Source organism: Penaeus chinensis, chromosome 22 (genome assembly GCF_019202785.1).
Source record: "Penaeus chinensis breed Huanghai No. 1 chromosome 22, ASM1920278v2, whole genome shotgun sequence".
NCBI lineage: Eukaryota > Metazoa > Arthropoda > Malacostraca > Decapoda > Penaeidae > Penaeus > Penaeus chinensis.
The window spans coordinates 22,323,602-22,338,601 of NC_061840.1; the positions used below are offsets into that span (position 1 = coordinate 22,323,602).

At 38.6% G+C, this 15,000-nt stretch overlaps 2 protein-coding genes across 3 annotated transcripts in view; both read left to right on the forward strand.

Moving 5' to 3' along the window:
• LOC125037135 (sphingomyelin phosphodiesterase-like) overlaps positions 1-3,426 on the forward strand; it is an 8,003-nt gene extending 4,577 nt beyond the window's left edge. The window contains exon 5 of one of the 2 annotated variants that reach the window (XM_047630165.1): positions 3,246-3,426. In XM_047630165.1, coding sequence (XP_047486121.1) covers positions 3,246-3,284 — 39 coding nt within the window. In that variant the 3' untranslated portion in view covers positions 3,285-3,426. The remainder of the gene's footprint in view (positions 1-3,245) is intronic. The other variant, XM_047630163.1, reaches the window with a different exon arrangement.
• On the forward strand, positions 3,271-13,573 carry LOC125037134 (sphingomyelin phosphodiesterase-like). Its single transcript, XM_047630162.1, has 10 exons — positions 3,271-3,482; positions 3,712-3,870; positions 6,111-6,305; positions 7,977-8,147; positions 8,496-8,614; positions 10,273-10,346; positions 11,116-11,195; positions 11,434-11,541; positions 12,626-12,797; positions 13,450-13,573. The coding sequence occupies exons 3-10, from the start codon at positions 6,148-6,150 to the stop codon at positions 13,453-13,455; spliced, it is 888 nt and encodes a 295-aa protein (XP_047486118.1). The 5' UTR covers positions 3,271-3,482; positions 3,712-3,870; positions 6,111-6,147; the 3' UTR covers positions 13,456-13,573.
• Positions 13,574-15,000: the final 1,427 nt, after the last annotated feature.

Consider the following 15,000-nt stretch of genomic DNA (forward strand, 5'->3'; position numbering starts at 1 on the left):
GCCCCTCTGACTTCAGTCAGGGAGGGTGGATTCTCGCTGATGGGTGTGTCTGGCAGAGGAATCTCAACATTACCTGCATCCAAGTTATCTGTTGTTGGATCAACCTGATACAATTGCACAAAATACTTAGCCCAATGCACTTGCACCCCATCAGGATCTGAGATTATCTGGCCACTTGCAGAGCGGACAAAGGTAATTTACTAGGAAATGGCTTTATACCTCCTCTGCAAGATTCATGATAAATTATTCCTTATCCCTTCTCAACAGTGACCAAGCTGTGATCCCTGACAATCAAGCCACACGGCAAGCATCTGTGGCTTCCAGTGTCTCCTGCAAGATGGAATTCTGTCTTGCTCTTGGGCGTTCACCAATAGATTCTTGGGCTGCATCAAGCATTTTACGCTTGAAGGTGTCCCACAGAAGAACAGGGTTCACCAGGCCCTCGAGTGCTGTGAAACGACCACAGATACCCTTGGCAAACCCCAGGACACACTCATCCTCCCTCAATCTGTCCACATCAAGCACCCTAAGGTGTTAATTGGAGCGATGGGGGTTCTAAAGTGGACCAGGAGAATAGCCACAATTAATCTATGATCAGTTCCACAGAATTCGGTGCTCTGATACATCCTGCAGTTCTGGAGGACCCTCCATCGAGTGCTAACGAGGATGTGGTCGATCTCCTTGGCCACACTAGCCGTATTACTGTACCAAGTCCGATGATGCGGGTCAGACCGCTGATACCAGGAGCCAGAAATTTTAAATTTCTATGATTGATTGATTATTTAAAATTATCTGCCGCATCAACAGCTAAGGTCATTAGCAGCGAACACCTTGTTAGACTGAAATATTAAGATATTTAAAATGTGAAAAATCTATCAATAAATGTCATAAATAACAATAAATAATATACTAAAACTCGAAGCATAAATATTATGCTCTAAAGTTCTAAAAACTATTGCATAAACATGATGCATGATTAAATTTTATTGAAAATATTAGTTTCCCTAAAGAAACTAATAAGACCTTCTATTTCACAGTCCTCCCCCAATAAATTTTTCAGTGTATATGGGGGAGACAAGTATCTTCCTCTTTGGTCTGAGAATGTTGCACGTCTTTCCATTACATGTGAGACCGTTAATGGCTCTTGGCATTCCTCACTGCGGGCTTCACTTTTAGCCATCATCGGCCCATGAGTCAGTTATTACAACTTCTACTTGTGGGTTGGGATGGATGCTGGTCACCCAACTGCCAAGGTCATCTCTAATCTCCCACAGTTTATTTTTCTAGAGGTATGCCTCCATTGTTCCCTCCATTTATCACGAAGACAACTCCTGATGCTGGGTTTCAAGTCAGTGTGTGGGAGAGGAAAACAAGCAACACAGGGCTGAGTGGCAGCTGCCTTGGCCTTCTGATCAGCTTTCTCATTCCCACTGATACTAACTTGTGCTGGCACCCAACAGAGTTATCTTTTTACGTGCTGACATCAGTGCAAGCCAATCTTGAATCTCCCTCACCACTGGATGTGATGAGTTTAAGCTCTTGATTGCTTGCAGGGAACTACGAGGGTCACAATATATTACAATGGAATGGTTTGTAAGATCTCTATTCATCTTGACTGCTGCAAGGATGGCATGTAACACTGCAGTAAAAATCGAGGCTGATAGAGAAAGACTTTTCACTGCTGCAAAGCAGACTTTTCACTGCTGCAAAGCCCACACCATTTTCAGATTTCGAACCATCTGTGTATATATTGCATATGATCCTTGGTACTTAGAAATGTGTTGAAGAAATATCTCTCTGACTTCTGCTTTGGATCTCTCCCCTTTCCCGATTCCGACCAAATCCAGTTCGACTTGATTAGTCCAAGGGGGGACTTGGGAAGTTCCAACAGCAAGAACCTTTGTGAAATTTAAATTAAGATCGGCTATCCTCAAGGGGGTTGAAAACCAATCTGGATGTAGGAGATCCAGGAATCCTTTGTAGTCTCGTGTAGTAAATCAGGTTCATGTAGTCCCTGTGTAATGAAAGAGGTGGTTCTCCACTCTCAGCATACCTCCACAGGTGAAGACCTGAAAGATTCTCAGAACTTCATTATGAACCGAGTCCAACATCAATTTCTATGACTTAACAAAGTCACAGAAAAGGAGGCTATTCTCGCTGCCAGCATCAACTCCTGAGTCATGAGGACCGACAGATATCTCTTAGCCAGCTCGATCGCAGCCAGATACCACATTGAAGTCACCCAGAACACAACGAATATCTAGCTGAGGACATCTGTCTGTCACAGAAGCAAGTTTGGCGTAAAACATCTCTTTCACCTCAAGTTTATGTACATCTGTAGGAGTGTACACAGCAATAAGAGACATGAAGCCAAATGAAAGCTTCAGTCTCAATACCATAATATACTCATCAACTCGAGAGACCTCTACTACCGAGGGTTGAAGTCTGCTGGAGATGGTGGCCATCGCTGCGGCCCGACCAGTAACAAGTGTATCCACCCACCAGCAGCAACTTCAACTTTCAGCTGCTTCAATTCCCTCGACAGTAGTGGTAACCGATCGTCCTGTTGCAAGGAATGGACGTTCCAAGCCGCCCGCCTGAGATCTAACCTCGTGCAGTCTCGTGCAGTCATTCCGGGTGGGCACCACCTCTGTCACCCCATATAGAGGGGGGTTGGCTGGCTGCAGGTCCTATAATCCACTTGCAGGGTTCCCCCACAAGCCTATGTATATATACACATATGTGTATATGTATATATATTTATATACATAAATATATATATATATATATATATATATATATATATATATATATATATATATATATATGCATGCACACACACACATGATGTTGGATTAGTATTACTGGAAACTTTAGTCAATTGTTTTAAACTGAAATTACACAAGAATGGCAGATAAACAAATCATCGAAGGAAAAGGCAGCACGCTAAGAAAAGGGAAAACATAAGGAATCAGATTCGGACTTTCACATTAATGAAGGGAGGTTCGAGGTTCTTCTGCCTTATAATCCCGCGATTAATTTGATTACTTCGTCACTTAGCCTGACATCCCTCGTACACAAGGGACGAGGGGAGTCGCCTGTGTTATGATAATAAAACCTGGACTCATACATATTCCAACAGATTTGATCACATGTTATGTGTTTCATTTATAAAATAAGTAATGGCAATCAGTGTCTGAGGATGCAGAAATGGCCAAAGATTGTCAACGTGCTTCCCGTGGCAGCCAACAGATGGCGTAGTGAGGATCCTGCATCTGTCCTGACCTGCACGCCGACCTACTCTACGACGAGGGCAGCGCAGTGCACTGCGCCCACCCTAGCTGCTGCCGCCACGCCTACGGCGACCCCGGGTCAGGAGAGGAGGCAGCGGGGCATTGGGGCGCCTTAGCCAAGTGCGACATCCCACTGCGCACTCTAGTCGACCTTCTCGAGCAAGCGGCGCGCACGAAGCCTGACCTTGTGTAAGTCGTGCAACCCGTTAATATAAATAATAGTTTTTGTAAACGAGTGTGTGAATAGCAAGGTAAAGACATTTTGTTTTCACTAAACGCTGCCGTTTCCAAGACCTGGCTTTTGAATCCAAGCAGACACAAGTAACTATCTACAGAACAATTCATCTTCACTGCCTTAAGATTGACCAACGATAAGCCTTTCGTATTAATGCCAGTAACCGTAACTTCGGTTCCTCAGCTACGTAACGGGCGACCTCCCTCCCCACGACGTGTGGGCGCAGAGCCACGCCACCAATCTGCTCGCCATCAACAAGTCCGTGCAGCTCATTGCCAGGCACTTCCCTGATGTGCCCATCCTACACACTATAGGAAACCACGAATCAGCGCCCGTTAACAGGTGAGCGAGGCGGCAAACGGTATTATCCTCCTGTTAATTCTGATGGATGAAAAAAAAAAAAAAAAAAAGTGATGAAATGTAATACGATCCCATCGTGAACAAGGACTTTAGCATTCAACTGGACCAAAATATGTCACAGGATTTTTCTAATATTACTGTGAATTCCAGACGGATGTCTGAAGGGTTTGATTCCATCTCTCGGAACTACTCACTTCCATCTCGTTTGTATTTACTAATTAAGAGTTGACACCGTGAAGTCGTCCTGTCCTGGCTCCCAGGACGGGACAGGCTTGGAGAAAGCCAAGTGTCTCAGTATGAGGCTCACACTCCCCAGAGGGAGAAAAGGAAGCGATGAAGGGGAATGTGGTAGGGCTGTTCGAGGTTTGGTGATCCTTGTCGAAGGCCGTGGGAACCCCAACCACGGCCTTCGACAAGGCCTACGCTGTTAGTCTGACAGTGGGTGATGGATGTGTGATATATGGTCATATACGTTGGTATTTAATTATTAGATAGAGGGACAGTTAGATAATCAAATAGACATATAGATATGTCTATAGCTAGGTAGATAAAATTATAGTGCATATATGCTGGTATTTTATATTATATAAATAGTGGGTAAGCCTACAGATAGATCAATAGAAATATAGATAGATACAGCAGGCAAGCAGGAGAGAGAGAGAGAGAGAGAGAGAGAGAGAGAGAGAGAGAGAGAGAGAGAAAGAGAGAGAGAGAGAGAGAAACAGACACAGCATTTGCAGTGCAAAATCACCCATGCCATAGCCAACTGGAAATCATAGCCATAGTATTTTTTTCAATTAATCAGCCGGTAGTATATAACTGATTGTCCCAAGAGCAATAGCTTGCATAATAATTATTACTGGACATTTTTGATAAGAGAGAGAGAGAGAGAGAGAGAGAGAGAGGGGAAGGGAGGGATAGAGATATGAACATCCACATATTAAGGGATACATATATGTCGCACTATCCAGACATCTAAATGGAGGGAGAGAGAGAGAGGTGGGGGGGGGGGGGGGGGATAGAGAGAGAGAGAGAGAGGAAGGGAGGGACGGAGATATGAATATCCACATATGAAGGCATACATATATGTTGCATTATCCAGACATATAAATGGATACAGACGAAAAGGGACAGTGGAAAATGAGTGATAGAGCAGTTAAACGCATTTGCTCTGTGGGCATTAAGGTATTCATAATTATCATAGTCATACCAATACATTCTACCGAGTAATCGAAGGTTTTATCTCAAAGGGCGTCTTTTGTACATGCCATAATAATTAATCCAGTATTAAAGTTTAATCCAGATCTCTAATGTACATGTGTAATGGCAGATTAACTTTAAATTCACCTCCGGACCAGGCTTTACTTTTGATCTTACATTTTAAAGCTGCACATGAGCCGAACGAGCTAGTTAATCCAACCAATCATGTATTGATGTGTAATGACAACCTCAACAACTCCGGAGAAAAGATGGAGTTCATATTATGTTTTATCATAAACACTAGCGAAACCAATTCTGACATATTAATTTTCATTGAAATTCATCAGTATATATTTTTATAAGTTGTGGGATATTCAAACAGCAGAGATAATACTAAACAGTGAAAAGATAACCAAATAAAATTCCCACAGATAATTACAGACACAGAAAAGGCTTTTAATGGCATCATGCTTAGGTTCAAATTCAAAACACAAACTTCCTGAGCCTTTAAATTATAGTTATTTCAAAACCGCTTGGACATTTGTTATCATGATCCTCGCTAGGCAACATCCTGAAAAAACTGCCCCGCGAACACACACGAGAACGCTCTCGGAGGAAATTCAAGCGAATATAAATTGATGTTACGAGCATCTTATTTTTGTTGGACACAGTCATTACAGTTGTCTATAAAATTTAGAGGCGATTTGAAGCTATTTATATATTTCATTTTTACTGAGAGATATACTGGCATATATAACAATTGTTTAAATATATATTTTTCTCTGTAGCAAACGTTTTATGGTCAAAATTAGTGTATCATTTGAAATTTGTAGAGGGTGAATGCTAATTACTATTACACAGATACCTGATTTTTCATGTAAAACAGCAGATTTACTGATAACGCATTGACTTGTGCCCCTGGCAGTGAGTCTTGCATCTTCGGTGGATTTGGATTAAACTCTAAACCAGAATTAACTTTTATGGTGCACACAGTAGACGCTCTAAGGCTATTCTTTCTTCAGTTTTGTGGTTCCATCTGCATATGCTGATGGCTGGAGCATGGGTTGGCTGTACGACAGTTTAGCTGAAATGTGGGCGCCATGGCTACCCAAAGAGGCACTGCCAGATGTACGGAAAGGTGGTTACTTTTCGTACTCTCCAGTGCTAGGATTGAGAATTTTGTCTGTCAATATGAACTACTGCAATACTCAGAACTGGTAAGTACGGATGTGTATCGTTGTACATTTGTGAAATTCTGTTTCAGTACACTTGCTAGGTCCCACTTTTGTACATCTGGCAACCATCCTGATGTAGACATAGTGTGTTATTTTTACGAATGAGGCAAAAACTGTGTGGGGGTTGTTGATTACAAATAACTAAGACAATTTATCACACACACACACACACACACAGACACACACACACACACACACACACACATGTGTGTGTGTGTGTGTGCATATACATACATAATATATGCATACATACATGCATGCAGTATATGTACATATATATATATATATATATATAGAGAGAGAGAGAGAGAGAGAGAGAGAGTAGAGAGAGAGAGAGAGAGAGAGAGAGAGAGAGAGAGAGAGAGAGAGAGAGAGAGAGAGAGAGAGAGAGAGAGAGAGAGATTGAGATTTGTGTGTATGTGTTTGTGTGTGCGTAGGGGGGGGGGGGGGGATGTATATGTATATATGCACGTGACACACAATCACCGCAGTTCTATTTTTTCCCTTCTTCGTGCCAGTATTTACATTCCCCTCGTCATTAGTATTAAGTTTGAAGCTTAAGATAGTTCAACCAAGTTCATTTTTATGCGGTGTACCATAAGCAGTTCTTGTATACACGAGTTCTTTAGTTTAACAAGTTTCTTTAATGTTTAAAGTAAAGGACGTAAAAGAAGTTTGTATTTTAACTACACACTGCATAATGATTCTTTAAGTGTTTCAGATAAAATTTACCTCTATTTTATCAAAATGACATTCAATAACACCAAAATATAGTGTTTAGCAATTTACTGGCACAATATTTCGACTTAATGACATCCCTAACATACGGATATTCCTAACAAAAAAAAATATTGCACAGGTAAGAAGACGGAGAAAAATATAGTTGGCAATTTAATCGTTTCTTATCGGAGTACATACAAATAGTGGCACACATTTCTCTTTCACGAGATCACGAATATACAGAAAATATCCAAACATAATTCATATAATTACTATGGAAAGGGAAACACTACAAAAACCAAAGGGACGGAAAAACATCAAAGATGCTGAACAAGACAAACAGGTGAGCACATACAGGCGCTCCCGTGTGTTGCGTCTCCTACAAGCGCCATTTAAAGTCTTGACGGCCAGCTTTAACCCAAGTTTTATATCTCTCCAGACACTTTACCGCCTTTGCCCTCACCTCATCCGAGTTCTCACAGTCAACATGGGCTGTACTTTTTTCTCTTTCTTTTGGGTTACACTACTGTGATGTTATATTCCCATAATGTGGTTTCAATATATAAAAGTTTTCTATTGCAGTGAAAGCGGAGACTGTAGGGATTTGTTTACGTAAATGAAGACAGGAAAATTACAATGATAACAATTGATACTAGAGCACTTTTGCAACAAAATTATAAATGGTTGCTTCATACTGTGCGACCCTTTAAATAAAAAAGTGGAATGATATTATTAGTCTGAAGGACAATATTGATCTTATGAAACCATGTCCCTGAATGAAGAATGAGTCATGGTTTAAGTACCGTGTCATTACACTCCATCAAATCTTTCTTGCTGAAAGTTTGCATGGTTCCATTTCATTACAAGAGACGGACCTTGATAAATGCAGTATTCAGTGACTGCATTTATCACCTGTGAACCAAAATTTTACAGGTGGCTCTTACTGGAGAACGACGACCCAGCAGAGCAGCTGCAGTGGCTGGTCGAGCAGCTGGCGTCGGCAGAACTGGCCGGGGAGCACGTGCATCTGCTGGGCCACATTCCTCCAGGCGGGGGCAGCTGCGATAACATTTGGTCCCATAATTTCAACCTTATTGTCGCCAGGTAATCTCGCGAAATAGGGCATATTACTAGGTCGGTTTTATCGCTCAGTATTTAAGGTAGATTTTGTTTACATACGTGATTACTAGGTTTATTGCCCATATTGAGATGTGAGAAAATAATGACTGGTTTATATTCATACCTTGTTAATAGTCTTGATAAATATGAGTTTTTATTTACTATTTTTTTTTTATAAAAGAATAAAATTATGTGTTTGTGCATATTTATGCTTTGTTATCAGTTTTGATTCTGCCTATTTCTGACAAGAGTTCACATGTATTATTAGACATGTGAAAGAAAGAAATATGCATGTACTGTACCAACAAAGAATGAAAACAGCATCTTCCTTAGGTACGAGTCGACGATAAGGGGAATGTTCTTCGGCCACAACCACGGAGACTCTTGGCAGATCTTGTATGACCCTGACGATTACGTGAGGCCAGTTGCTGTTGCATTCAGCGGCCCTTCGGGTAGGGAGGATGTGTTTCTATTACTTAAAAAGTACTTGTACATCGGCTTATAAGAAAGTTTACTTGAAACCTGAGTGCGAAGATGTTTGATTACTTGCTTGTTCGTTGATATTTAGAATGTTTTGTAATAAGACCGCAGTTTATACGAAGGCTAATGATTTTCACGATTAGAATAAATCAAAGCCATTGGAAATTAAGATGAGAAGAAGTGAAAATTTGCAAACACGAAGTAATCATAAGAGGATTAGATTCCACGAAACATGCGAAGACTATTTTCACTACGGTCGGTGATGACTCATGCAATAATAGCGGGTTCTTTATGTTACTGAAGACATCTGAGAGAAAATGTTGTCCGTGTAATCAATTTTATATTCATCGATGAAATTTGATGAAAGAACGCTTCGCGACGTATCAGGACTCTACCAGTTCATAAGATAACTAATCTTCACATCAATAGAAGGCTGTTCACGTTTCCACAGGGTGAATAAATTGTACCCCCTCCCCCAGCCTCCCATCTTTTCAACAGGACCAGTTGGCCTACGAGTAAATGTTAGCAAAATAACAGCAAAATAACAAGTTGCAGCGGGCGCGGTTGAATGTTTCATGTCGCATTAAAAGGAATAGGGAGACCTAGATTTCAATCTTTCCTGTTTGTAAATCCCATTCTCTTATAGGAAATACTTACACCTAAATAGTGACCCTTTCAGTAAGCGTCAATCCTCATTTCTAAATGTTAAAATACATATACATCTTAGGTCTCTTTTGCTACTGTAAGAGCACTATCTACCATATCACAATTGATATGGTAGATAGCATGGGAGAAATCACGTGCCAGATTGATGCGTAATCTTTTCTTGAACTTTTTTATACCAACTCTTGTATGTAGAGAAACTCTCTGCTTGAATTACAAATAAGATAGGCATATAAAATAAATACGAGCAACCAGTTTTCCAATAGAATATCGAACAGAATATAAACTTCGTAGGCATTTAAGTAGTATTTTTATTTTCGATCAGGAAGTACTCTTTTAGCAAAACTACAGAGGATCATTCCGTTAACAGGGTCAGTTGGTTTTGAAAAGGATGAATTCGAAGAAGCCTATATCTCAATGAGCCACACCAATATCAAGGTTACAGGGAAGTCTAATATGAGACTTCATTCCCGAATCTCATGAATAAGGCTATCTGTGATATCTCCTAAGGATGAATATTCAATGCAGCATTTCTTCAGGCAATACTTCCAAAACCCGAGGAAAATTATTTCTTGTGACATGCGATCTTCTCTCAGTACATTGTTATTTAGCGAAGCTTGCGCATCGGTAAGTCCCCCGGGGTGTTTCCATTCCTTCCTTTCCGCTAAATGTTCTGAATATGCAGAGAAAGGGCCTGAAATAATTCAAACTATTGAATGAATATATGTAACTCCTATTACCAAAGGCAATACAAAAATATGTAAGAAATCAATTTAAGTGTTTGTTAATCCACTGTCTGACTATGGACTTCAAAAAAATCCATAACGTAGTTTTGTGCAACTCCAGATGGTTAAAGGAAAACACACACACACACACACACACACACATATATATACACATATATAAAAATATATATACATATATAGACACAAGAGTTACCAAGACAGTAACAGCTGTCTCTCCGCAGGCACCAGCGGGTCTACCCACAACCCTTCCTTCCGCGTGTACACGGTGGACGGCGGGCACAGCAAGGCCACTTGGGTAAATCCTCAGCTGGTTGCGCAGTTCATGTACGCCGAGTAAAGAACGAGTTGGCCAGATATCCAATTGCCTCGGCGGCGGGTTTACTCGTCGCGGACTGAGAGGAGTAAACACTCGGTGAACATCTGACGATCGGGGGAATTTGAAACCAAGCGATCGATAAAGCATTTAATATTTCTCTTCCTGTCTCCCAATCTAATGGATATCGAGATGGAAGGGATTTAGTCGAATTCACTATTTAACCCAATCGGCACATATAGCAAGAATACATTCCATGCCTACTGCAATGGCAAGTTTATTTATTGTATATAAACATAAATGACTCTATAAGTGCTTAGTCACCAAGGAGTCAGTTATTAGTCCTACATAGCTCACCTGTTTGCCGTTTTCCTCGACTTTTGGAGAGGGTCTTTTGCATTATTTCATTGTCTTAATTGTTATTGTGATTTTAATAACAATTTAATAATCGTAACATCAATAACAGTAATAAAGGTGTCGATATCAACTGTATTAATAAGAAAAACACATTTCCCCGCCAATTCAAGAATGAGGAAATCATAATCGGTCACTAGGCCTACTGGTAGAGTCTTTGCTGGCTGAGCACATGTGGAGCCATTTGTGTATAACAAAATTCACAAAAAAATACAGGGGGCAGAATAGAAATCCGGGGCGGTTGGGTTAAGAAGAAAAACAAATATTGTCAAAGAAAAATACACGATCGAACTTTTATAAAGCCCTACTAACATTGCTTCCTCTTTCACCAAAAAAGACGGTGCTTGACATGGAGACCTACAACATGAACATGACTCTGGCTAACCTCGAGGGTGGACGACCGGAATACGCACTCAGGTATGAGAACTTTGAAGGTTACTCTGCTTTACTTATTATACGGGTATAAAGCTTCCAACATTACAGAAATATAGGAGTGGGAGAAAAAAAGTGTGATAAAAGTTATATATCTTAGTATGGGTATCTTCCTAATTGAGACAGTAAGTATGAGCATTTTCCTAATATCCCTGTATGATTCCAGCATATTCTTACCTTTAGCTAACGACACTTATTAAGAAGCAATGATAACACCAAACAGGTATCAAGCACAGGAGAGTTATGGTGTGCCGTCTCTCACTCCAGCCTCCCTTGACAGCTTGGTCGTTGCCATGGCCACCGATGCAGAGCTTTTCCGAACGTTTTTGAGGTATTTCTCGGTCCCCTTGTAATGTATCTCAAACAAGTACATCATATATAATATACACTGGAGACGATTTCCGGCCAAGGAATGTACTGCAGAGTACGTATGATGATGATAATGATTATTACTTTTATCATTATTAATTTCATTATTTACTTATAGGTGTTGTTATTATTATTATTGATATTATTATTACTATTCTTATTATTACTATTATCATTCTTTTTGTTGTTATTATCATTATTATTATTATCAGTATCATCATAATTATTATTCATTATCATTATTGTTATCATAATTGTTATTATTGGTATTATCACATTTTTTATTATTGGTATTAATATTCATGTTGTTATAGTATAAATCGTAGCTAACGTATACATAATTATTTTATTAACTATTTCCGTTAATAAAAAAGGGCAGCCGCATGAGTAGTAATATTTGTGATGGTATAGACAATAAACATTACTGTTAATAAGTTATGATAACGATATTATAACCATCATCACCATATTTAGGAATGTTTGGTCATTTCCGTCACCATTTAAGAAAGCTGATACACTATCTGATATCCTTGTTTTTATTTTATGTGATTTCCAAGATGATTATAGTCATCACCATTATGATTATTAACAACTCCATAATCATCAGTGTTCTAACCATAGTATTAGAATTGATAAAGGTAGTAGTAATAGCGATAATGATAAAATTAAAAGTAATAACGATAATATTCACATATAAGTAAATCAACTGTTTGACAGTTATATAAAAATGCATCAGAAGCCGCAAGAAACACTTTTGCTCCTTGATGAAACTTTCCTCATTATGCAGCTGCCTCTTAAAAATAGGACGTGTAAAACAATGACTCAGCAACAGTTCTGTAGAAGAAATTAAATAGAAATGCAAACATAGACTGGCTCTCTCTCTCTTTCTCTCACACACACATATATATATATAAATATATATATATATATATATATATGTACATATTTATATGCACACACACACACACACACACACACACACACACACACACACACACACACACACACACACACACACACACACACACATATATATTCCTCCTCAGGAATGTGAACAACTATTGGGATGAACCGACGGAGGTTTGGGCGTGCGACGACAAGGAGTGTCGGAAGCGGCAGTTGTGCAAACTGGTGAAGGGCGACTCCTCCAGCAGGGAGCCGTGTCGCCGCATCGAAGACATTGTGGACGGCGCCCCGGCGGCTGTTGACAAAAACGAGGTTAAGAATTCTTTACATGTATAATACATATCTTTCCTTCGAGCGTTCACACACGCATGGATAAATAAATACACACACACATATATTTTATGCATTAGAATATATACATATAATACCTTTATCCCATAGTAAAGGCCTTTTAAGCAACCCATAGATCCCTACAAAACATAACAGTGACGACAGTGTAACAAGTGATGACAGTCCTGTCAGCAAAACAGGTTGGCAGTGAAAACGGTGATAGAAAACCAAGGTACACGGCACATGACATTAAGGCCATGTACATCATATGGTTGCCAGTGCCTGAACAATAAACATGGTGACAAAATTATACAAAACAAAAATAACATAAATTTTACTCAAGCTTCACAGTAACAACACAAAATAAATCCTGAATTATTCACAAATTCTTATATATTACCAAGAAATGTAATTGTATTTCCGAACAATTAAGTGATCACCTTGTTTGACGCCAGTCAGGAAGATCTACAGTCAAACCAAGTAATTAATTCATAATAGAACACACCAAAACACTATCTGCTTGATCGCTTGATTTAAATATAAATGATTATTACTGAGAATAATGTAGATTATTGAAACCTGGCTTCATCAAAAAATGTCAATTTCATTAACATAATTTTTTCCATGTTTTTAGATGTGATGCAAGGCGAGGTGGACGAATTTGCATATATCATGTAAGGTACACCTTTACATCAAATAAGATCTTCACTGCAGCTGTAAAATTGACTTTAGTAAAGAACATCTGGGTAATTGTGCAAAGCAGTATGTATCTCTCCCTCATTAGCATTACAATCTGTACACATCCTCTTGCTACAGCAGAATCATTTGACTACATCGGAAATGATTTTAGGGGAATGTCATGATTTTTTTTTTTCTTCATATTTGGTGGCGTAATTGACGATGAACACAAATCAAACTTAGCTGGTATTATTAAGAAAAAATAAAACAGCTAAAAAAAAACTCTCATAAAACACTTCAATTGTACTAGAGGTCATAACGTCGAGCAGACCCACTTTGATTAACTAAACTGATGTTGTCACTTGCCAGTTCGCAGACCACGCACTCTTACTATGACAGTATATATAAAAAGCTAAGAACTAACGCGAAAAGATTGCCACAGGATGCATTTAACAGTCATCATTAACGCAACTATAGTTACCGATGCCTAACTATCAATTTTATTCCTATTGATATCTAAGTGCTAGAGGAAAAACAATGAAATATGCTTTGAATCTAGGTACCTTATTTCTGGAATACAGCATAGATATCCACCCAAACATCATTATCAAAAGTCAGAAACAAAATTTATGATAATTTAGACAAAAACAAGTAAACTTACTTGTGATAAAAAAAGATAGTGTTAGCCATGAAATGAAAAGAAAAATACACACACACACACACACACACACACACATATATATATATATACATGTATTATATATATTATATATACACACATACACACACAAGAACACATAATAAATTTGTTTATACATACATACATACATATATATATATATATATATATATTGTAAGGATAGTTGTTAAACTATAATCAGGAGCCCGACTTGCTTAAGGCACTAAAATGTTAAAATTAATACATACTAAAATTACGTAACTTTAATAAAATACGAAATAAGAAAAAAAAAAAAACAATTATGTTGACTTACAAAAAAAAAAAAAAAAAAAAAAAAAAAAACGATAAATAATAAACTGAAAAGGGGACTGAAGGTTAAAAACGAGGAGGGAAAGCCGAATCCTAAACACGTCTTAAAGTACTTAAAACATTGAAAACATAATAAAACACAAATGAAAAAGACAACGTCAAGCAAATAACCAAGGCAAGTAACGGGAAGTCTGCTCAGTACAACCTTTGCTCTGTTGACATCTCAAGCTGAAGTAAATCCAGAGGGGGTGACATAAACACAGGTTCAGATAGATCTCTCTTTATTGTTCTGGCCGTTCCCTATTTATACACGGACGTCTCGGTGACGTCACTGCCTTCATTTTCATATTTTTAATAAATAAATCTAATTAAAATGTGAAGAGTACACAAAGTATAGAAAAATAAACTAAAATGGTAAAAAAAAAAAAAAAAAAAAAGTAAACGGGCTAAGACAAATAATTAGAATCATTGAAAAATAAAGCTTGAAAAAGTCCTGACGTCATTGACATCGCCGAAAAG

What these genes read in the sequence shown, in the direction of transcription:
- LOC125037134 (XM_047630162.1), top strand. Translation starts at nt 6,148, where the DNA reads ATGGGTTGGCTGTACGACAGTTTAGCTGAAATGTGGGCGCCATGGCTA. An exon ending in CGACCGGAATACGCACTCAG is followed by an intron (nt 11,196 to 11,433) that starts GTATGAGAACTT and finishes AACACCAAACAG; the next exon opens with GTATCAAGCACAGGAGAGTT. An exon ending in CTTTTCCGAACGTTTTTGAG is followed by an intron (nt 11,542 to 12,625) that starts GTATTTCTCGGT and finishes ATTCCTCCTCAG; the next exon opens with GAATGTGAACAACTATTGGG.